Raw genomic sequence first — 25,345 nt, 5'->3', positions numbered from 1 at the left:
AGACCTTGAGAAAAAAAGGCCTGTTCTTAAAGTTCAAAAATCAAGCAATGGTATCTTTCTTCAAAATTACTAATAGGGGTACGGAATTGCTGGGGGTGTACCACAATATATATAAGACAAAATAGTAATTGCCTTTAGGTTGGTACACACCCAAATAAATTGGCACCCCATTAGCAGTCTTGTCTTTCTTGGTCAAATCAAGACTTTTAAGAAAACTAATAATAATAATAATAAGAACCAAAAAGAAAAACCGAAGGGGATAGATTGATATCTTATACATGGAAATACCAATCCCTACATAAGGAATGGTGTCATATTATTACCGGCACTAGTTTTTTTTTGATCCGTCAAATAAAAAATTTATTGAAGAAAGGCACTTAAGGGGATACCTTAACCAAATGATTACAACCGAACAAAAGAAGGGGAACCGAAAGGGGATTCGGCTACCCAAATAAAAATAAAAAATAATAATAATTTATGACGGAGACCGGTATAATAAATCTCATAGAGAAATCACCATATTTGTCGTAAGCCCCAACATCTTTGCATTTGATTCGGCCCAAAAAAACACTTGTAATTTGATATCTCTAATGAGGCTTACCAAAATTTTCTTTTTGTTATCGAAGGTTCTTGCATTTCGCTCTTTCCATATACACCATCATATAACAACCTGGATGTTATTCCATATTCGACTAAGTCTTTCGTCTCCCAAATTAAACTTCCAAGTCTTCATAGTTGTAATGACATTAGGGTCGTATGACCATCCAAATTGGCACCCTTCAATAAAATAGTCCCATATACTCCGAATTCTCCAACAACCACAAAATAAATGCATACTTGATTCATCGTCTTCCTCACAAAATCGACATACACTAGAGACATTCTTATCTCTTCTTAAAAGTTTATTCGCCGTTATTAACAGCATAAGTTGAAGACCACGACTTCAATAGTACAGAGGAATCCATTCATCTGCCCTGGTGACCAATGTGGATCCCATGTCCACAGACATGAATTCCAACTCTTTTGTAAGATATGGAAGGTTATTACTGAAAAACCAGAATTTAGCCCAAAGGAAAACTTTCAGGCTGGGATATGTATGTTTCTCTCAAAGAATAGCTTTCCGGCTAGCTAGCCAGCATTAGCACCTTCATAAGTTCATTGCCAAATAAACATTTAGTAGGACTTTCAGGCTATATGAATTATATACCAACTCTTAAATGAGATGGAAAAGGAGCGTCAGAGGGGTGTGACCCTCAGAGGAGCGTCATGCTATGCACAATTTTTTTTCCCGGTAAAGAAGAGAATTTTTAATGTGATGTGCTCACAAAGAGAAGAGGACATGTTGGTTGGACATAGCCCTATACTTATCGATTTCATGGGCATTTTAAACTTCTAACACCGATAAACCTTGGACAATATTTCTACTGCAAAGTGGTTATCCAAAAGAGTTCAGTCTCCAAATGTTCATATCCAGTAGAATTGATTAGTAGAAGAGCTCTACAGGATAGAGAACTACAAGTCCAAAATTTTTCTACATTCACATACAAACCATTGCAGTCGAACACAGATGTCACAGATCAAACAAGATTTGAGAAAACAAAAAGATTTAAAGCATACGAATGAGAATCTTATAAAGCTAATTCTTCTACATACAAAGACAAACCATTACCGTCGTTGCATGTTAGATGCATGTAATAAAATGGTATGGTGATTGAAATCAATCAAACAGATTGATTATTCTCAGAGAAAACATCTTACAGACAAAGGTTGTTATGACAGGCTTTTATACAGACCGTTAAAAACAGTAACCGACAGCTAATAAATAGACACACGTATGAATAACATGTGTGACACTTAATAGTAAAAGTCATTATCCTACACTGCATAATCTCCTTAACCTGCACCACTTCATAACCCATTATCATGCGCCTTTGCATCACACTGATTTAGTGAACTGTCTTTATCCCCCCTCAAACTCATGGGTGAAGTGACCCTGAGTTTGGTTCTCAAAGCAAGAAACCTGGGACAATGTAAGCCTTTGGTAAAGATATCTGCAGTCTGATCCAAGGTATGAACATAGAACACATCAAGAGATTTGGACTGAACTAATTCTCTAATGAAGTGATAGTCCAAGTGAACATGCTTCATCCTTGAGTGCATCACAGGATTAGCTGCAAGAGATAGAGAACTGATATTATCACAGCCCAACCTAGGTATCTGTGGAATAATGAAGTGAAGATCCTGTAGTATGTAGCAAATTCAAACCATTTCTGCAGCACTATGAGCTAGAGTCATGTATTCTGCTTCTGTGTTGGACCTAGCTATTGTAGAGTCTCCTCATAATCCAAAACAGGTTGCTGATGATAACGTTTGGCAACCAATCTAGCCTTGAAGTTTTTGATACTCCCATCTGGATTGTGTTTAAGTTTGAAAACCCACTTACACCCTACTACATTCTTTGCAGCATCTGGTGGTACTAGTGACCAAGTACATGCTTCCATGAGTGCATTATACTCTTCTACATAAGAGATTCTCCATTCTTTGACTTTGTTAGCAGCTACAAAATTCCTAGGAATGTGACATATGAAAGAAGTTTACAGAGGATGCTTAGTTGCAAAATAAGACTTTGGAGTATATATGCCATGTTTACCTCTAGTAGTCATGTTATGATCATTCTTGACTATGGGCAGAGAATTATTTGAGGGTGATGGATCTGCAGTAGAAGAGGACAATTGAGGAGCAAGACTGGAGTCTGTAAATGATATAGATGGAGGAGTAGGAGTGGGTTGTGAGGCAGAGGAGACAATATGCTGATAAGGAAAAGAAGTCTAATTAAAAGAAACATGTCTGGAAATGTAAATAGTACCAGTTATTGGCTCTAAGCATCTGTATCCTTTATGTTGCAAGTTGTAGCCTAGAAAAATACACAATTTACTTCTAGGTTCAAGTTTATTTGAAGTGTATGGTTTTAACCATGGAAAGCAGGCACAACCAAAGACTTTGAGAAAGTTGTAATCTGGCTGTTTATGAAAAAGAACTTCAAATGGAGATAGAAACTCAAGAGTTCTTGTAGGTAATCTATTTACAAGATAGTTGGTTGTGTGAAGAGCTTCTACCCAATATGAATTTGGTAAACCAGCTTGAAGTAGAAGTGTTCTGGTTATTCCTAGCAAATGTTTGTGCTTAACCTCTGCAACTCCATTCTGCTCAGGAGTGTGAAACAACTTAGTTCAGTTGTTATGCCTCTAGATGGACAATATTGAGCAAGAAATGAGTTTAAAAACTCACCCCCATTGTCAGTTCTGATTGTTACTACAGAATGAGTAAGAAGTTTCTCAATTCTAGTAACAAAAGAGATAAAACCATGTTTAAATTCAGACTTGGAACATAAAGGAATAACCCAACAATATTTAGTGCGCTCATGTATAATGTTTGCATAGTACAGACTGCCAGACACAGAAGCTACAAAACAAGGACCCCAAAGATCAATATGTAACAACTCTAATGGTTTCTGAGATACAGAAGTGGACAATTGAAAAGGCAATTTCTGTGATCTGCACAATTTGCATTCATTACAGAAGTATGGTTTATTAGAGACATTAGGAAGTTGTAAAATTTTACAAATTTTCTGAACTGTCTGGAATGAAGGATGACCAAATCTTTTGTGAAGAAGAGTTATGTCACTTATTGTGGATGTATAGGCATGATGAGTTGTATTGAATTTGATAGGATAAACCATTTCTATTTGGTCCTTGGAAAAGTATCTTCCCAGAGGTCTGATCCTTCACAGAGAAGCCATGAGAATCAAGAGTTAGAGAACAATTATTATCAGAAGTGAATTTATGAGCAGATAATAGATTTTGTGAAGCTTGAGGGACTAGAAGGATATCATTAAGCATGAAAGAATGATCATTACCAGTTCTACTAGTGTACCCAGTATGAGTAATGGACATACCTCTACCATCTGCTGTGTGAATTAGTTCAGTGCCATCATAAGGAGATGCTTCATGTAAAGCAGAAGTATCAGACGTGATATGATTATTTGCTCCATTGTCAACAATCCATTCTTTTTTATCAAATATGTCAGTTGCTGCCAACATTGCACTGAGGTTTGATGGTGGTGGTCTTCCTTTGTAAGAAAAGTTAAATCTATGAATGCAGTTAGGTGCTTGATGACTGTTAGAGAGACATATCTGACAAGGTTGTGTTTCAGTAGATGCACCACCTCTTCCATAACTGTTTCTTGAGAAAATAGCTGGATTAGGGTACCTTCCACCATGTGAGTGTCTTCCCCTGTAACCTCCTCTGCTTGAAGATCCTCTAAAACTTTTGTAGTTATTTTCCATAAAAGCTTTGGCATCTAGATCATGTTTAGCAGTCATGAGTCTTTCACTAACCATAGTCTCTTCACTAAGAAGATTGTTATGAAATTCTATACTAGTGATATGAGGATTTATGTGTCTCATAGAGGTTGCAAATGGGATATACTCAGAATTTAGTGCTTTGAGTATGATGACCACTAATTCCCTATCAGAAATTATTTCTCCAGCTGCAGCTAATTGATCAGACAAAATTTTGATTTTATTGATAAGTGCAGGAATTGATTTATCACCTTGAGTAATAGACAACAGTTTTGTTCTGAGTTGAATTGAATGTGTTGACGATGCTCGAGAGAACCTTTCTTCAATACTTAGCCAAAGTTGATGAGAAGTAGTGCATCTAGAGAAGTAAGGAATTATTGATTCAGATATTGTAGAATTTATCCACATAATGATGGTGGAATATTCTTCAATTAAATATGAGTAAGCCTGATTCTCAACTCCATTAGCTTCATTTCTTGGTGATGTATATTGAGGTGGACATGGATATGTACCATTCAAAAATTTCTGTAGCTTATACCTTTGGATCACAGGATTCATTAAATTCCTCCATATATAATAGTTTTTCTCTTTTAACTTCAGAGTAACACTATTAATAATCTGATTAAGCTGTACTTAAGGGTGCACAAGAACCGAGCCGGACCGACGGACCGAACCGGAACCGGTGGAACCGTACTTGGTTTTGGACCGAACCGAGGTACAAGGTACAGGTACTGGTCCAAAAAATAAGAACCGAGGCTGAGGAGGTACAGGTACACGGTCCTGTCTAAGTCCCGTACCGTCCGGACCGAAAGTACCGACGATTTCTAGCCATTAGATTTAGGGGTAGTAAACTAATAATAGCCGTTAGATTAGGGGGTATATATAGAACCCTAATGCTAGGAGATCAACAGATGTTCGGGAGATCAATAGATGGGTTTCTAGCCATTGCTGCATGTTAGATACACCAGAGATTGAGATCAGTATTTTGAGTTCTACCGAGTACTGGGAGATCAACAGATGTTCGGGATCTTTTGCTCTTTATTGTTGCAGGCTGAATTAAGTTCGGAGGAGGTGCAGTTGGAACAAAGGGATCGATCTCCAATGGTGAAACTCTATCTGGTCTTTGAATGGGAGTTGTCTCATCCCATTGAACCTGAATTTGAGAACAAACCGCTTGCTTAGATAATTCAAATAGGTACCGAAATCATTTTCTTCAATTGGTAAAGTTTCATATTTATAATTATTTAGTATTTGTATCCTTCATTTACAGAACAAGTCCTGCAGACAAAATAAATGACATTACATCCATGAAAGCAAGATGCATCCTCCTCTTTCCACTTACAAGATGTTGAAGCTGTGATGTGCTCTTATTTGCAAGAAAATGTTTCAGAATCAATTTACGAATGTGAGAAGCTTTGTATTTGCATTTGCATCTTGTCGACTTTCTAGATCCGCATGAAAGTCTCAATTTGAGACAGACTGCTTGTAAATCTACATGTGTACCTGTATATTGAGTAAATATTCTCAAACAGAGGCATTCTTCTGTAACCTTACTGTTCTATGACTAATATTGTCATGAGAGCTTTGGTTTTCCTCAAATTTACAGTGACAAAGTGCCGTTGAAATAATTCTTGACTGCGGGCTTAATTGAATTATTGGCTTTCTGTTATGTTTTGTCGATCTATGAAAATTTTCCAAATTTAGTACCCGAGATTAGACACTTTTCATATTCTGTTTTACAGAGTTTTCATATTCATAGGAACCGACCGGTACCGGAGCCGTACCGGAATCGAACGTGTACCGAATGGTACCGGAACCGAGGTACACGGTACCGGTACCGGTCCAAAATCTTGGAACCGACCCTAGGGAGGTACAGGTACTCGGCCTCGGCAAGAACCGAGCCGAACCGTACCGTGTGCGCCCTTAGCTGTACTCGAGAAAACGATGTCGCAGTGGGATTCTCCATTAGAAAAACAAGAAAAGCTTGAAATGAAAAAGTAGATCTGAGAATTAAGATCAAGATTTGAAAGAAAAATCACAAAAAATTGTGATATTGAAGTAACAAATTCAAGAAAGTGAATTGAAAAAAATATACGGAGAATGATTGAAGTAGAGAATTGAATCAAAAAACTTATGATCCAAATAGCTAATGTTCGAAACAGAAAACAAGAAGAGATGAAGTCTCTGATTAACGAAGATCACCAGTAAAGCAAATGAGAAGCTTGAAGATCCGGAGAAAGGCAGCGGAGATGTGTGATGAAGCTTCAGGTTGCAGGATCAATGGCGGTTTGTAACCCTAACCTATCTGATAACATAATAACATGGTAGAAATGGTGATTGAAATCAATCAAACATATTGAGTATTCTAAGAGAAAACATCTTACAGACAAAGACTGTTATGACAGGCTTTTATACAGACCGTTAAAGACATTAACTGACAGCTAATAAAGAGACACACGTATGAATAACATGTGTGACACTTAACAGTAAAAGTCCTTATCCTACACTGCATAATCTCCTTAACCTGCACCACTTCATAACTCATTATCATGCGCCTCTACATCACGCTGATTTATTGAACTGTCTTTAGCATGTATTTTCGAAATCAAAATAATGATTCCAAGTCTTAGGTAGTTTGAATTTTCCACGCATCAATTCCTTCGTTGTACTGAATCTTTAAAATTGTGGAGTTACTTTCTCAATAATTTTGGAGTTAAGTGGGTTTTATTATGCTGAGAATATCAAAGCCAGTCTTCAGGAGTGGCCTAATAAGAAGAGCAAGAAAAGGACTAAACAAATATGGGTCCGTTTGCAATTTGGTGGACCATCCGGAAAACATGCAATGAGCCAATGGCGGACTGGATAGTGACTTCTTAGTAAAAAAAAAGAAAAAAAAACATATCGTGACAAGAGTAGGAATTTAGCTCAGCTCATTGTGTCTGTCAAATGCTTTCACAAATTTTGTTTTACAAAATTGAAGAACGGGTCAGATTCGGTGAGGTAGGACCACCGGTTTATTATTTATTACAACCTTTCCGATTAGGGGTTCTTAAACAAATTCCAATTTTTACGATATGTTCAAGTCCAAACCAGCAAATTAGGAGTTTAAAAAAGAAATTACAATCGGCTAGCTCCTCCATTATGTGAATGGGCGTTCTGTGCATTTTATTCTCACTGATTCACATGTTAAGATTCCAGTTCCAACATACAAGCTCTTCAAAAATATACCAACTCTATGATAAACTTAAGGTATTAGAGTTACAAAATTAGTTTGGGGAGACGATTGATATATTAGGAGTGGAGAAGGAGCATCTAGTGTGATCTTGCTAAAATGAATGACATTCTCTAAATTTTCACCTTTAAATCAAGACCACAGATTGACGTATCACAGAGAACTCCACTCCCAATCTCTAAGTGTTAAGTTTGTGTGTTGAGAATCTCAAGAGGGTAAATTTTCCAATCCCTACTTATTCTGTTTCAGTTTCAGTTTCCTCCGGCATCTTAGCACTGCAAAAGAAACATAATTTTGCAATCGCTAATACGACGAGAAACATTAGCACTCCGTTCACTGAAAACTTAGAAAAATAATCATAATACAAATGGTGCAAGTTTTTTTTCATCATTATATATAAGATGCCTTTCATCATTATAACGTGAGTATATCTCCTAATATATGGATGACTGACCTCTTAGTTGTATGATTATGAGAACGGAACGGAAGATTTACAAATGGATTTTTACCTTTTTACCATTCACAACCGAATAATATTCTACCGATGCGGAAAATACTTCCTAAAAACCACTAAATAAATTTTTGTCGCATTCATAGGCCTCGTATAGCACTTTGCATTAATAAAATTTGCTTTTGTTGGTCCACAATAAAATCAAATCAATAAGCTTTCACAATATGTTATGACATCCGTGTAGGTTGACCATTTTTTCATTACAAAACGCTCCCTTAGGAAATAAACTTCTTCCGTGAGCGACCATATTTTTTGTTCCCAGTCATCTTGAAAATCCGCCCAAAGCACCTCGGCTATTTTGTCATTGATCTCAAACTTATCTTTCCCTTCTTGTTGTTTCTCCAACGGTAGTTTTTTAATCCTCTCCATCTCGGTCTTCTTTGCTGGCCATATAACCCTCTTACATTTAGTTTGCACATTGTTCCATAGATGAAACGTGCAAAGATAATGACGCGTGTAGGGGAAAATACGTGGTATGGCCCACATCAATAGTTGCTCCTTATCCGTAATCAGCACCTTTGGAGTATAACCTTCTTGATACAATAACTTCACCTTTTGCAATGCGACATATAACTTTCTTTCGTCTCGTCTTTCAAGAAACAAAACGCAACGGTAAATATCGATTTGGTAGATGTTTTCCCAACAAAGTTCAATATCCGCATGTTGTACTTGTTAGTTTTATACGTGCAATCCATAAAGAGAATTTTATGAAATCATCTTGTCAATTGTACATATTCCGAATTCGCGATGAAAAGATATTCCACTTCCTTTTTTTCATTCGTGTTATAGGCGGTAGAGTACTTTGCCTCCTCAAACAAAAACAATAATTGTTACATAAGCACTCTCCCTTGTCGTGTCTCATTTCTAAATTTTTCTCTTTCGTTATAGATAGTTGCCAATTTGGATGAGTTTTGGGGGTTTAACACCTTCACGCCACTAAGAATATCAATAGGTCTTGTGCGTTTTTTACTAAACAGGTGTACTAACTCCTTTTCTAAGGAGTTGAGCCTTGACGAATAAGGATGGTTGATCAAACTCTCCGAAATAGGATGATTATGATAACCCGAGACGACTTTCACCATAAACCACACTTTCTTATCATCGTTATATTTAAATTGAAGCTTAAATGGGCATTTGCATTTCTTCGTATTATAACGTCCCTTCTTCCTTGTGGTTTTTGGTTTATACTCACTACCCTTTTTCCAATGGCTCTCATACTTTCCACTACACTCGCAAATCATTTGAAATGTGGTGGTTGTAACTTGTTTATTCTGGACTATGATGCACATCTTTTTCAACCCTTGTGATCGAGCCCACTTCTTTGCATCTTCCTTATCTTTCCACTCATAGTTGTTTGCATATTGAGTATTTGTGTCCTCGGAAACTTTCATAGGTAGGAAAACTTTCAGGCTGGGATATGTATGTTTCTCTCAAAGAATAGCTTTCCGGCTAGTTAGCCAAAAGCATTAGCACCTTGATAAGTTGATTGCCACATAAACATTTAGTAAGACTTTCAGGCTATATGAATTATATACCAACTCTTGAATGAGATGGAAGAGGACGTCAGATGGGTGTGACCGTCAGAGGAGCGTCATGCTATGCACAATTATTTTTTCCTAGTAAAGAAGATAATTTTTAATGTGATGTGCTCACAAAGAGAAGAGGACATGTTGGTTGGACATAGCCCTATACTTATCGATTTCATGGGCATTTTAAACTTCTAACACCGATAAACCTTGGACAATATTTCTACTGCAAAGTGGTTATCCAAAAGAGTTCAGTCTCCAAATGTTCATATCCAGTAGAATTGATTAGTAGAAGAGCTCTACAGGATAGAGAACTACAAGTCCACAATTTTTCTACATTCACATACAAACCATTGCAGTCGAACACAGATGTCACAGATCAAACAAGATTTGAGAAAACAAAAAGATTTAAAGCATACGAATGAGAATCTTATAAAGCTAATTCTTCTACATACAAAGACAAACCATTACCGTCGTTGCATGTTAGATGCATGTAATAAAATGGTATGGTGATTGAAATCAATCAAACAGATTGATTATTCTCAGAGAAAACATCTTACAGACAAAGGTTGTTATGACAGGCTTTTATACAGACCGTTAAAAACAGTAACCGACAGCTAATAAATAGACACACGTATGAATAACATGTGTGACACTTAATAGTAAAAGTCATTATCCTACACTGCATAATCTCCTTAACCTGCACCACTTCATAACCCATTATCATGCGCCTTTGCATCACACTGATTTAGTGCACTGTCTTTATCCCCCCTCAAACTCATGGGTGAAGTGACCCTGAGTTTGGTTCTCAAAGCAAGAAACCTGGGACAATGTAAGCCTTTGGTAAAGATATCTGCAGTCTGATCCAAGGTATGAACATAGAACACATCAAGAGATTTGGACTGAACTACTTCTCTAATGAAGTGATAGTCCAAGTGAACATGCTTCATCCTTGAGTGCATCACAGGATTAGCTGCAAGAGATAGAGAACTGATATTATCACAGCCCAACCTAGGTATCTGTGGAATAATGAAGTGAAGATCCTGTAGTATGTAGCAAATTCAAACCATTTCTGCAGCACTATGAGCTAGAGTCATGTATTCTGCTTCTGTGTTGGACCTAGCTATTGTAGAGTCTCCTCATAATCCAAAACAGGTTGCTGATGATAACGTTTGGCAACCTTGGACAATATTTTTACTGCAAAGTGGTTATCCAAAAGAGTTAAATCTCCAAATGTTCATATCCATACAGTAGAACTGATTAGTAGAAGAGCTCTACAGGATTGAGAACTACAAGTACACAATTTTTCTAGATGCAAATACAAACCATTCCAGTCGAACACAGACGTCACAAATCAAACAAGATTTGAAAAAACAAAAAGACTTGAAACAAACGAACAAACAATAGAATGAGAATCTCATAAAACTAATTTTTCTACATGCAAATACAAACCATTATAGTCGTTGCATGTTAGATGCATGTATTTTCAAAATCAAAATAATGATTCCAAGTCTTAGGTAGTTTGAATTTTCCACGCATCAATTATTTCATAATTTGAAGTTTCCACTCATCTATTCCTCCGTTATACTGAATCTTTAAAATTGTCGAGTTACTTTTTCAATAATTTTGGAGTTGGGTGGGTTTATTATGCTGAGAATATCTTTCTTTTTTTTTGGTATACAAAAGGAACAGAAAGAGCTAACAAGGGGCTACAGTCCAAAGAGTAGCTATGTTAGCTGGAATATCTGAGTTCATCCATCTATCTTGGACTTTGTGGGAGAGTGCAAAACCAGCAAGAGAATGTGCTGCCACATTAGCCAATTTTGGTACATGCTCACAAGTGTTGTTGTTGAAGTTGTTCCGTAAGCTTTTTATGTCAGCTCTGATCTTCTAGATTCTCCAAGGGGGATTATTTGTCTTCCCATTTAGGCAATTAACCACTACTTCATTATCTCCTTCAATGATGACAGAGCTTATGTTCATGGTAGATGCTAACTCAGCTGCTAGTAAGAAACCATCTGATTCAGCATAAACGACACTGTCAGAAGTACCAAGTCTTTTAGCTGCACCCACGCAATTCCGATTACTGTCTCTGGCAACTGCTGCACATGACGCTTCATCCTTCCAGGTTGCATCTACATTAATCTTTATGAAAGGATATTGTGGAGGAGACCATGTTACCGTAATCGAGCTTTCATTCACAGTGGATGTATCAGCTTCAACACTGAGGTTATCTTCTTCTTTTTTCTTTTTTTTGAGGTTATCATCCATATAGGAATTATAATAAAAATTAAACCAATAACCTACCACTTTGAGAGTACCTTGAACATTAGTGGTTCTTCTTTCAAAAACTTTAGTATTTCTCGTCTTCCATATTGCCCAAAGAATTGACATACCTAGAGATATAGTGTACTCGTTATCACCACTGATTAGCTAGCCTTGTACCAACTGAGAGAGAGTCAGATCTAGAGTTTCCTGTAACCTGAGTCCCATTGGTGAGGCAAACCATATTGCTTGGGTCTGGGGGAAATGAATCAAGAGGTGGTCCACTGTTTCAGCTGCAGCATTGCATAAAGCGCATTCTGGAGGCACTGTATCGACAAACCTGCTAATTTTTGTGGCTACAGCTAGTCCATTTTTACTGGCCCTCCACACAAATGATTTAATCTTTGGAGCAGTTTTTTTTATTGACCAGAACCTTTTCCAAGGAAAAGTATTATCACCTGAGCTAGATGACTCGCCTTGGTTTGTTTGAAGTAGTTTCTGGAAAGATTGTGCAGTGAAATCGCCATTAGTTGTGAACTTCCAGATGAGAGTATCTCTAGCATGAGAGTTTATTGGGACTTGTCTGATGAGTGAAGCAGTGTATTCATCCACAACCTTCAAGATTGAGTTCAGGTCCCAGTCACCAGTTGACTGATTTATAAGCTGATGAACTTCAGAAATGTTGGTGTCAGCATCTTCTTTTTTGTGTGGAACTCCATCTTGAATAGAATGAATCCATGGATCTAAGAAAAAATTTATATCTTTTCCATTCCCAACTAGCCACCTGCATCCTTGCTTGAGAATATTTCTGCTGTCCAGAATTGCTGACCAGGTTGTAGAGCATTTTGTTTGCTTTTTGACATCCCAAAACATCTTGTTTCTCAGGTATTTAGCCTCCAGAATTCTCACCCATAATGATTCCTTATCATGCAAAAATCTCCATGCTAATTTAGCCAACAGTGCTTGGTTGAGTTTTGTTAATGATCTGATTCCCATGCCTTCTTTTTCTTTTGGGATATTAAACCACTCCCATTTAAGAAAGTGCATTTTCCTGTTTTCTTTGTCATGCCCCCACTAGAAATCTCTTATGATTTGAGTCCGTTTATTGAGAACAGTCTTAGGAATGCTTGCAGTCGCCATGTAATAAACAGGAATCAGAGCCAAAACAGCTTGGATTAAGGTTGTTCTGCCAGCATGAGAAAGATTACTTCTTTTCCAGCCTGATAATTTTTCAATGAACTTATCAATGAGAAAATTAAAATTGGATACTCTTCTTCCTTGTTGAAGGATTTTCACCCTTAAGTATTTTTCTTCTTTATGCATTCTTGTGACTCCCAAAATTTGAATGATCTCTTCTGCATATGATTCTGGAATGTTTTTACTGAAATGGGTAGATAATTTAGAATAGTTGACAAGCTGACCTGAAACACTGTAATATTGCTGCAGAATTGTTGTTATTAAGTTTATTGCGCTTGTATCTGTGTTACCAAAAAGCATTACATCATCTGCAAACATAATGTGTGAGACACTTGGAACCCATCTGTTTATCTTGTATCCACTGTAATGACCATCTTCCTCCATCTTGTTTATTATCTTTGACAAGTAACGAGAACATATGATGAATAAATAGGGAGACAAGGGGCAGTCTTGTCTTATTCCCCTCTCACCTTTGAAGAACCCCTCTGGCTGGCCATTAATAAGAATGGAGAAAGAAGCAGTTTCAACACAACTCATGATGAGGGTGTGTATTCTTCCAGTAATACCAACATTAGCAAGAGATTTGCTTAAACACTCCCAATCAATTCTGTCATATGCCTTGCTCATATCAAGTTTGAGATCAAAAGAACCCTGTGAAGTGTCAGATGTATGCATGGAATGGAACAACTCCTTTGCTATCACAATATTTTCAAGAATTTGTCTTCCTGGGACAAAAGCAAACTGATTGGACTGTCAAGAGAGGGGATCAGTCTATTTGTTATAATCTTGGTGATAATTTTGTAGAGCACGTTGCAAAGAGCTATTGGTATGTAATCTGATGCAGCAGAAGCATTCTTCTTTTTAGGAATTAGAGCAAGATAAGTATGGTTCAGACCTGGAGGGATGCATGAGTATCTAAAACAATCTTGGATGAGTTGTATCACTTCACTGCCAACTATATTTCAGCATTTCTTGTAGAAAACAGCCGGATAGCCATCTGGACCTGGGAACTTTAGAGATCCCATGTTCTTCACCACATTAAAAATCTCTTCAGCATTAGGAATTGTGCTTAATGACCTGCAATCTTCTTCACTAAGCATATTAGAGTTTTCAAAAGAAAAAAGATTAGGAGATACATTAGAGTCCTTTGTAAACACATTCTGAAAATGAGTTAAGAGATGATTTTTTATTTGTTCATTATCTGATATCCATTCTCCATCATCTTGTTTGAGGGCAATGATTTTGTTTTTACTTCTTCTGTGGATAACAGATACATGAAATACCTGGGTGTTTTTATCTGTGGAAGGGATCCATTTGGATTTGTTTCTCTGTTGCCAAAACATCTTATCTCTTTTCTCAAGAGTAATGATTTTCTGAAAGATTTCTTTCTCTTCTTCCCTTATGTCCACTGAATGTGTTGTGGCCTGCAAATCAACAAGCTTCTGCTTCTCACTTTCAATCTCTCTCTTTGTGTCCCCAAAAGTTTGCATGCTCCATTTAGTGAGACCTTCCCCCAAGCTGTTTAGTCTTTCCATTGTATCTCCAGATGTTGTTTCCCATTTTGATTGAATATTATCTTTGAAATGAGGATGATCAGTCCAGTAGTATTCAAATTTGTAATTTGGTCTTCTTTTTGGTGGCTTCCTCATGGTGTTGAGAAAGATTGGAGAGTGATCACTTTCTATCCTTGGTAGATGCAAAACTGCTGCATTACCAAACATCAATCTCCACTAGTGTTGCAGAGAGCTCTATCAAGTCTCTCAAAGATAGGTTGATTTTGAACAGCATTGTTTGACCATGTGAATGCAGGTCCTGCATATCCCAGGTCTAGAACGTCTCTTTCTCTTATCAAATTCCTGATTTCATTGCAGTCGATATCTGTATTTGGTGATCCCCCATGTTTCTCGTATTGATGCATTAACACATTGAGATCCCCATTCATACACCAAGGATCTTCAGTTGAAGCTATGATATTGTTCATATTCTCTATATAATAACAGAGTTTTTTAGAGCTTCCTCATTCACCGGAGCTCCACGTTAATCCTGAATTCTATCTTCTGGTTGATTCTGGCCCATCATTTACTTTTTTTTAGTAATAAAATATTGAGTTTTAACTAAAGAAATATTATTTTTCTAAAAATAAGATAATTAAATCTTGAAAAATCTTCTTCTTGCCTCGCATAACAAAATCATAAAAATCTCCTAACATGCCAATAATATATCAAATCACGATTCCTTCATGATAATCAACAAAATAAATCTAATGATCGTCACGTGATGAGAAAATAAATCGAATGATCATCACGTGATGAAAAAATAAATCGAATGATCATCAAGTGTCCAGCGTCCGTTTACATACACAAAAAATGTTATTTTCCTAATTACATCCCCAAACTATCAATTAGATCTCCAAAAAATAAAATTTCAAAAAAAAAAAAAAACGAAAAAATATAATTTCAAAAAAAAACTGATTAGCCCGGTCATAAATCTCTATTCTGCAAAACTTGATTAGTCTGGTCATGAATCTGTTTTCCGCAAATCTTTGTTGGTGGTCCTGCACATCAGTTGGATTTTTGTTAGTAATCTGTATGAATGATTCGGAACAAAAATTATGATTTGAATAAATTTAATAAAACTAGTGACAAAACCCCTAGGTGAACAAACTAGTGATAAGAAAAAACCGGTCATATTCTTTCTACCAAATAAAAACCGTTTCAAATAAAACTGGGACAAAAACCCCAAACCAAATAATAATGTGTAAATTTAATTTTTGTTACTTTAAAAAAAGACAAACATACCCTTGACCTTTTCTTCTTCTTCTTCTTATCTGATTTCTTTTTTCTTTTTTCTTCCGTCTCCTTCTCCCACCACCACCGTCTTCTTTCTTACGCCCAGAAAAGACGAACAACGAGCCTGCTGAGGTGTATTGTTTTGTATCCCCACAAATATCTCCAATCGGGTTTCATTTTACTCTTTAGAAATTTTCTCCCAGCTTTTCAAAACCCCATGGAATCCTGCAAAATCATCTCTTCATCTCCAATTCCGAAGCTCCGACTCCCGGAATCTCCAACTACAACTAAACACAAATCCCTGGTTCGTTAATCCTTCGTCTCTCTTAATTCACTTTCTGGAAAAAAAATTTGTTACTTATTTCAATTTCTTCTTCTTACAGTTCCTCTATTTGAAATTTCTCTGTTTTTTATTTACAGAAATTAAACCGGCAAAATTACAACATACGACGTCATCGAATCATCACCAGAGCTTCTTCTTCTTCTGGGTCTGATGAAAAATCTATTTAATAGAATAGATTGAAAGAAACACCTTCCTTCGTGTGAAATTCTAGGGATTCCTTTCTGAAGAAGAATTAGGGTTTCACCCACAATCATAAAATCGATCGATTATTCTGAACATTCAGCGTGTTTGAAATTCTTGGTATGTTTTTAATTTTCAAGGATCTGTTGATTTTGGGAAAAATTTCAAGATCTGTTGAATTCTGTAATTTTTTTAAATTTTTTTTTCATTTTTGTTGATGGGTTCTTCTTTTTGTTGTTGATGCTGATTATTTAGATTAAAGATGTTTGGAAGATTTGAAGAAGGCTTACAAAAAGGCTGCCATTAAGAATCATCCTGATAAGGGTGGAGATCCAGAAAAGGTATTGTGTTTTTTCTATTAGATTATTCCTGATCTAGTAGGGAATCAGTAACTTTGTTAATTACTGTAGATATAATTAAGAATTTCTCTTGGTTTTCCATTTCGAACGTATAGAGGTTGCAAAGGTCAGACCCTGTGTATGTTTTGTTTACTCGATTCTGTTGGTCGTGTCTATGCCCTTCATTTCATACTATTATTTGGGCTGGGCAACTGAATTTTGAGATAGCTAGTAGATGCTTGAATGATTTAGGATGCCGGGTTTTTCCTGGTTGGTTTGTTGATTTGTTTATGTTTTAATTTGCTCTCTGGGGCAGTCAAAAAGGGGTGTTTATTGAGCATTGTAATATTTCTCTCAATGCAGTTCAAGGAGTTGGCCCAGGCTTATGAGGTTTTGAGTGATCCAGAGAAACGTGAAATTTATGATCAGTACGGTGAGGATGCGCTCAAGGAAGGAATGGGAGGAGGTGGTGGTGGCCACGACCCCTTTGACATCTTATCATCTTTCTTTGGAGGAGGAAGCCCATTTGGAGGTAGGTGGAGATATCATTTTCTAATGGGTTAATGTTTTTACTAAATTTATTTATGAAAGTGAAAGGTATTCATGATGTTTGGAATTTGTTTACCGTTAGGTGGTGGCAGCAGCAGAGGAAGGAGGCAGAGGAGGGGAGAAGATGTTATGCATTCTCTTAAGGTGTCGCTGGAGGATCTTTACAGTGGAACATCAAAGAAATTGTCCCTCTCTCGCAATGCCATCTGCTCCAAGTGCACTGGGTAAGTTTTATTAGACAGGTGCTTTCCATTGCTAGTTTAAGGATACTTTGCTTAGTTGGCTTCTGTCTGCTGTAATCTTATTCTTTACTCTTTTGTATTCCAGAAAGATGTCACTAAGAATTAAAGTGGGGTTGTGGTAAGTTTTATTATGTTAGTTAACACTTATTTTTTAGAGAGATTTGAATTATATAGTAATTTTTATGTTACTGCTCCACCGTAGAACTGGATTCTGGTTTTAAAGTGTTGATTAGGGGATGCTTGTACAACCACTTGTTAAGCTTAAAATGTAAAGAAAATGTCGTATTCTGTTTTGTACTTGTTGGGCACCGATGAGGAATGCTCTATAATTCCTTATTTTTCCTAAATCACTAGTATGATTGTTGGAACAGGACACCAGAAATTGTTAGAGATGCATGCTATCTTTGAACTCTATTAGTTTGTATCTTTAGTAGTTCCCATGTTATCATATTTATATATGGCTCCTGTTGATTTTGTTTGGTGAGGTCCCACTAATTTCATATGTATATGTTTAATCAGTAAAATCACTTCCTATCAAAGAATTTTTCGAACCAATAAACATAGCAGAAATGATGTTTGGCTCAAGTATACTTGCCACTTTATGGGCAGCAAAGCAAGTATTTTGTACCATCTTTCCTTCTGTTGCTTCTACAAAAAAGTTTTCTCTTACTTAGTGTGTATCCATGAGAATGCAATAGGTATCATTATCTCAGCGACGACGACTTTGTATTTTCTTATTCGGTTGAGTATTGGTCAATGAAACCAATCTTGTTGGTTATTCTTTGAACACTATAATATTAACTTTGGAGTTATTTATGAGTATTTTTGTTTGCTGTAGTATTTTTGTTTTATGGGCAGCAAAGTAAGTATTTTGTACCATCTTTCCTTCTGTTGCTTTTACAAAAAAGTTTTCTCTTACTTAGTGTGTATCCATGAGAATGCAATAGGTATCATTATCTCAGCGACGACGACTTTGTATTTTCTTATTCGGTTGAGTATTGGTCAATGAAACCAATCTTGTTGGTTATTCTTTGAACACTATAATATTAACTTTGGAGTTATTTATGAGTATTTTTGTTTGCTGTAGGATTTGATCAATGAGGAATTTATGAGTATGTTTGTTTGCTGCAAGATTTGATCAATGAGGAGGAAAAATTATTTAAAGGATCTAAGAATGAACAGGGTGAGGAAGTATATATTTCAGTTGTACATTGCTTCTCTTTTAATTAGTACTTTTTGTTGTGTTTCTTATAAAAGATATTGACTTGTTAACTTTATGTATTTTTTGTTTATCACCATCATATGGCGGCTGCTAAAGGAAGCAAAATTTGTGTTGTTCTTTTACTAGATTATAGAGCTAATCCAAATAGCAGAGGTACGTGATTGTTAACTTATAAAATTATTTTACTGATTCGAGTTGTTTTAACTTTTATCAGTTTTTGTGAATGTTAATTCCTCACGTTTGCTTGTTTAATTGCCTCTTGTTTCCCTTAGAGGCATAAAATTTTATTTGTTTGTCAATTCATTTCCTGCAAACGAGAAGCCATCCACTGAGTTCATTCAATTAACTTCGGGAACTTGGTATCAAATTCATGTTTCTGCAGCTAAGGTTGGCAACAATGTAGTAGTTCCTTTTAGTAAACTTCAATTGCATCTAATGTTTTTGCCTAACATCAACTCTCATTACCAAAAGCTACCTTTTCACCTTCATAGAAATGATTCAGGTGATGAAATTTCATTTTTTTTCTCTGAATAGGAAGCTATTGATGCCAATGACAAGTTCATTGGCCTTGGAGTAGGGCACTGATTATGATATAAGAGTCAATGGGATTGCACCAGGACCCACTAATGATACTCCTGGATTGATTAAGCTTGATCCCCGTGAAATGAAAGCATCCAATCTGGAGCCCCTATGCATCAGTTTATATCAGGAGATAAGTAGGATATTGTTATGGCTTCTCTTTACCTAGCTTCAGATACAGGTAATTTGTAACCTCATCCTTGTTCCTTATAGCTTCTTCATTTTTTTTATTTTCATTCTTGTGCATGTCTTTATCATCTTTGAATATATTTTTTTATCTTACCAAAATTCTGTGAGTTGTATCACAATATTAAACTGAGTTTACTAAACGATGATGCAGTTCTACCGCACTGCAGTTTAACATAAAATGTTGTGATCTTGCATAGACTTTTTAAATTTCCATGTGTTTTGTTGTTCTTCTATTCTAATGTTTCTTGTACTAGCATTTAGCAAAATACGTAGGCAGCATCTACGTTTTTGGCACATCAGCAATGTATAATACTTCTTGTAATTTTCTTGCAGTTGAATAGACATTTGCACGAAACCAATTATGGTTTCATCTATTTTTGGTGAAACCAATTTTGGTTTCATCATTTTTCTGTTTGGTTTCATCATTTTTTTTCTTATTTTCTTGAATATTGATCAATGAAATTCATTTTTTGTGGCGGCGGCTGGTTGGTGGTGTTGCTCGGCGACGATGGTGGTCGTCGGTGGCGGTGGTGGTTAGCATTAACGATAGTAGCGCGGTGGTGGTCGGCGGCGGTGGCGGTGGGCGGCGGCGGTGGTATTGTTGTTGAAGCGCAGAAACCAATTATGGTTTCATCTTATTTATGATGAAACCAAAATCGGTTTCATCGTATTTCAACAATGTATTTCTATCCATGAAGATGTATAATACCTCTTAAAAAATTTCTTGCAGGTGATTTCTCACGAAACCAAGATGAAACCAAAATCGGTTTTCATCGTATTTATGATGAAACCAAAATCGGTTTCATCGTAATTATGATGAAACCAAAATCGGTTTCATCGTATTTTTGGGAGGTGGTGGTGGTGGGCGGTCGTGGTGCTGGTTTTGGTCGGCGGTGGTCGACAGTGGTGGTGCTGGATGGTAGGGTGGCTGGTATTGGTGGTGCAATTACGTAGTATCGGTGGTGGTGGTGGTGGTGGTGGTCGGAGGTGGTGGCGGTGGTGGTCGACAATGGTGGTGCTGGATGGTAGGGTGGCTGGCAGTGGTGGTGCAATTGCGCAGTATCGGTGGCAGCGGCGGCGGCGGAGCGGTGGTGGTCGGTGGTGGTCGGTGGTGGCGGTGGTGGTCGGTGGTGGCGCGTGGTCAGTGGTGGCGGCGGCGGGCGACGGTGGTGGTCGGTGGGGCGGCGGCAGCGGTGGTGGTCAGTGGCGGTGCGGCGGGTAGTTGTCAGTGGCGGCGGCGAAGGTGGTCAGTGGCGGCGGTGGCGGAAGGTGGCGTTGGCGGTGGTCGGAGGTGGTCGGAAGTGGTGGCGGTGGCGGTGGTCGGAGGTGGTCGGAAGTGGTGGCGGTGGTTATCGGTGGCGGCGGTGCTTATTGGCGGTTGTTTATTTCTTGTTGGGGGTGACAATATAATAAGAATTAAAATGGGGTTGATTTTTGTTTTTGTTGGGGTGATTTAAACTAGAAGGGTAATATAGACAGTTTATATTAAATGGGGTTTTTGTTAACAATTTGTTTTGTTGGAGTTTTTGTATATGGATAGTGACACCTTTGGAGTTATAACTCGCGGACCGTAAATTTAATACAAAACAAAAAACGGAGCTAATACAAAACAAACAAGCACTCAAGAAACTATGATTTCCAAAAATTATTTTTCTTAATTTGTTTTTTTCTATAATTAAAAAAACATTGAAAATGTAAACAAAATCCTTACATATTATTTTCCTTATTAAAAAAATATTATTTCATGGTTAATAACTAATAATTAATTCAAAAAACACAGAAAATGTAAACAAAATCTTTACATATTTGAAATATATTAGGTATCCAAAAATATAATATATTGTTTTATTTTGTTCATTTTTATGTAAAAATGGCAATAATATTATGTGCATGATATTTTAGGTAAAACATCTTTGGTAAAAAATAACAAAATAGGTAAACTTGTGATTTTTACGATTTAAATTTTCCAAAAAAATATAAAGGAATAGGTTAATGCAGCTAGCCAAAAAATAAAATTCTTATGCTATATTTTTAGATATATCTCTTTATTTAAAATATCTTTATTTAAACAAAATCTTTTTATTTATGGGTTATGTATCTCTTTATATAAAAACCACCGGCCATAAGCCAATCCCGTCGTCTCCTCTACGTTTTCGTTTTTTTTTTTGTCTGATCCCCGATTTGTTGTTGCTTTGCAGGTATTGTCAGAATGTTGATCGGCATTATAAATTTTATTTCAAACGGATTTTCGTACCGAAGAAATTGGTAAACCATCGGTGCCAAAGCCAAACCTATTGTTTCCACGTTGTTACTCGATTCTAGGGTTTTTCATTTGCGATTTAGGTTTTCCTTTTTCTGATCTACTTTCGTTTTTTGTTTTGCAGGTACATTGCAGGTATCCCCGATCATTCACCCACAAAACAATATCAAAGGTATAAACGGATTTATGCAAATATTGTTGGGATATCAAACACCAGAATTGCTTTTGTTTTGCAAGTCTTATGCATAAAACAATTTTTGCAACTATTATTATTGTTTATTTGGGTGGTCGCTGCTTCACGTGTTGCTAAATCTGGAAATAAAGGTACGTTCCATTTTATTACCGACCATGATTGTTTTTGTTTACTTTCTCTTTTGATGTTTTCAGTTTGTGTTGGTTGACTAATCAGAATGAGATCTTGAGTATGAAATCAAGAAGATTTTAATCTGGAAGAAGTAAAAGGTTGATGAGAAGGTTTCTATTAAAAAGAAGGAAAAATCTAACGGTGAACAAGATTCGTTTATAATGATTTAAGATAGTTCACTTTCTCGACATTTTTTTTTCCAGTTATTTCATTGTTTAGTGATTACCCTATAGGTTGCACGTTCTAAGAAACCAAAGATAAGGTACATCTCAGAATCGGAGGAATAACGAGTTAGAGTTCGTATTCAAATCCATGGAACAACAAGCACGACTCAAGAATGATTTTTGGCCATGGATGTTGGGCTCTACAGCTTTCTTGGCCTGTAAAGGACCCAAGAAACACAATCTATCGATTTTATCGCATCACTTCAAACAAATTCAAGCAGAAGGTAAAATTATTCAATTTTTATCTTTTTTTATGCTTTTGTATTAAAAGATTTGATTATGTATCAATCTATCATTACCCTGAAATAATATTAAGAAAAAAAAATTCATTATGTATCAATCTATCATTACCCTGAAATAATAAGAAAGGTTCGAAATAAGTTGAGCAAAGAGAATAAAGGACCTGGCCATATATATAGAATGAACTCTGTGAGGTCGTTTGTACAACAATAGGTGGTGCACGCTAGGCCTAGCTTCCGTGGTCGAAAATTTAAAATCACCGATTCCTGCACATTTGATTACGTTAAAAGGCATAACCCAATTTGAAATATTATGTCCATAGTTGCGATGAGGTTGCGATGGAGTTGTCAACTTGCCATGATAAAAAAATATCAAGATATCAAGATCTTAGAGAATGATGCATATATGATTTTGATCCTTTTTGTTTTTTTTTTCTTTTTCCTTTTCTTTTCTGTTTTGCTATGTAGAATATTACATGTTTAAGCCCATTCCTTTGATATCACGAAGCATTTATGTAGTATGTGAACTAATTTCAGACTAATACTAATAATTTTTGGTGTGTGCACAAATTTGTATTTTGAGATATTTTTTTTTTGCAATCGATGTGCTAACTTCACATTCGAACATAAAACCACGTACATCTCAATGAAATCCTTGAACTTTAAGCCACAGTAGTTCATCACTAAACCATATCCATGTTATTACTCCTTGGCATCCTCATATCTCTCATGCAACGTAAGTTAGTAACCTGACAGGAAACCTCCGGATTTACAAAGGATCAATGCGCGGCTATTCCCTTCCCGTAGATAGAATGGAAGTGAGATCCCCGATAGTGTTTAATAAAAGGAAAGATAGATATACAAAATCTATTCCCCTCGATAGAGGTGTAAAATTGATGGCCCAGCACAGCACAACCCACGAAATCACGTGCTTAGCGTGCTATGTGTCGTGTGTGCTGTGCCGGAAATTATAAGGTGTCGTGTTGTGCTAGAAGGCGTGATGGGCTGGGTTGTGCCGGGTATATTTATTTTATATTTTCCAATATAAATGTTTTCGAAATATTTAGGTTTTATATGTATTATTATGAAAATAAGTCAACAAAATGATGATAAAATCTCAATAATTGGCTAGAATAAAGGTTTATAATTGAAATATACACAAAATATGATGTATTGTGCCATGTTTGATAGTATTTTATACATATTATGACGTGCTTTCTTAACGTGTTGTGTTGTTTCGTGCCACGTGCTAATACGTGTCGCGTGTTGTGTTGGGCTATTGTGCCAATTAGTCAAACCTAGCACGTCATATTTAACTAACATGATGTGTCGTGCTGTACTGGGTTGTGCTCAAATTTTAGCGTGCTGGGCTGGGCTGGACTGTGCTTGTGCTGGCACAGCCCAATTTACACCTCTACCCTTCAATATGAGATGACATTTTAAATGGTAGGATACTTTGCCTCCAAGGATTCAGTAGGCGAGTAACAGTAAATGCAAAAAAATATAAAAAGCTATATTTGGGTAGTGGTTGTGGTGGTGATGTCGGGCTGGTGGCATTGTTGAAGTTGGTGGTTTTGTTGGCGGTATTGCGGTTTTGACTGGTGGAGCATGTTGGAGTGTTGTCGCCACAAATTTTGCACCACCAGAACCAATACAATCCACCACCACATAATTAAGACTTCACGTGAAAAAAATTTGGAGTTATATTTCGGCAAGTTATATTTGCTTCTACACCCCATCTTTTACCGGGGAAGATATTGATAAATGTCCGTCTCTATAAAATATTCTTTTCCTTTCCTCCTTTTTTACCGACATAGAACGATGGGATGCAGGGTTGATGTAAGAGAGAGCATTACTATTGATAAAACCTTTTGGTACTCTCTACGAACGTTGGTTTAGCCAATATTAATCGTGAAATCAAGGTTAGTTCCGGACTCATTCTTCTATATTTTGAGTTTTCATTTCTTATTCTCAATCATATCTCAATACTTAGATCACGTTGAATGTCCACCAAAGGAAAGACATCTTAGAATAAGTCTTTTTCTTCGTTTTTTTTTCTCTCTTCAGTTAAGCCATTTTGCTGAGAAACTTTTAGAATAAGTCTTTTTTTTTTCTTTTTTCGGTTAAGTTCTCCTTTAATTGAATTTCTGCACCTTAATTGGGAATAAACAAGTTGCAAGGTCATTATAATGTGCTGATCACTAAGGTATTGTTGATGGGTAAAACACAAGGGAGCATATGCTTTTCCAACCCTTTTCATAATTCGGATTTTTCTCCAATTACTAAGAGTTTGAGTTGTACCAAATAATCTATTACTGGTTTACTGAAAGTGTACGGACAGGTGGGATTGGATGATGTAATGGAATGATTTTGGCTTCTCTTAAATATAGCCGACACATTTATTAACCATAACCCAAAAGGTTTAAGTTAAATTGAAAAGTCAAAAATAAAAATGAAAAACCAAACAAGTTATAATTTTCTACTAACAATTGAACTTAAATCACCTTTTTACACAAAATCAAAATAAACCATAACTTTTTTGTTAACCATATTTGAAATTACTTATTGTGTTTTTTAGTAATAATCTCATAAATTGAACAATTATTATAAACCCTAATTCTTATTTTTCCCCAAAACTGAATAAACTCTAGTTCTTAATTTTTTTCTAAAATAATTTTTTTCGTAATCATGATTACATTACCATCCTCCTAAAACTCCATAAACATAATCCATAA

General features: G+C 36.3%; 2 protein-coding genes across 2 annotated transcripts in view; one reads left to right on the top strand and one right to left on the bottom strand.

Annotated features, from left to right (window-relative positions):
- Nucleotides 1–14,054: 14,054 nt before the first annotated feature.
- LOC113272303 lies at nucleotides 14,055–14,741 on the bottom strand. Its single transcript, XM_026522157.1, has one exon. It carries the CDS (start codon nucleotides 14,739–14,741, stop codon nucleotides 14,055–14,057), a length of 687 nt encoding a protein of 228 aa, XP_026377942.1.
- Nucleotides 14,742–16,679: 1,938 nt separating this feature from the next.
- LOC113272302 (dnaJ protein homolog 1-like) overlaps nucleotides 16,680–25,345 on the top strand; it is a gene marked incomplete at its 5' end in the record, with an annotated part of 28,658 nt that continues 19,992 nt past the window's right edge. Inside the window, 6 exons of the mRNA XM_026522156.1 lie at nucleotides 16,680–16,745; nucleotides 17,106–17,274; nucleotides 17,374–17,515; nucleotides 17,619–17,651; nucleotides 21,722–21,788; nucleotides 21,908–21,955. Of these exons, the coding sequence (XP_026377941.1) occupies nucleotides 16,680–16,745; nucleotides 17,106–17,274; nucleotides 17,374–17,515; nucleotides 17,619–17,651; nucleotides 21,722–21,788; nucleotides 21,908–21,955 (525 nt within the window). The remainder of the gene's footprint in view (nucleotides 16,746–17,105; nucleotides 17,275–17,373; nucleotides 17,516–17,618; nucleotides 17,652–21,721; nucleotides 21,789–21,907; nucleotides 21,956–25,345) is intronic.

This window comes from Papaver somniferum, chromosome 4 (genome assembly GCF_003573695.1).
Source record: "Papaver somniferum cultivar HN1 chromosome 4, ASM357369v1, whole genome shotgun sequence".
Taxonomy (NCBI): Eukaryota; Viridiplantae; Streptophyta; class Magnoliopsida; order Ranunculales; family Papaveraceae; genus Papaver; species Papaver somniferum.
This window is presented reverse-complemented; position numbering and strand designations above follow the sequence as displayed.

Bases quoted from the DNA above. Each gene is read 5' to 3' on its own strand.
- LOC113272303 (XM_026522157.1), bottom strand. From the start codon at position 14,741: ATGAGGAAGCCACCAAAAAGAAGACCAAATTACAAATTTGAATACTAC.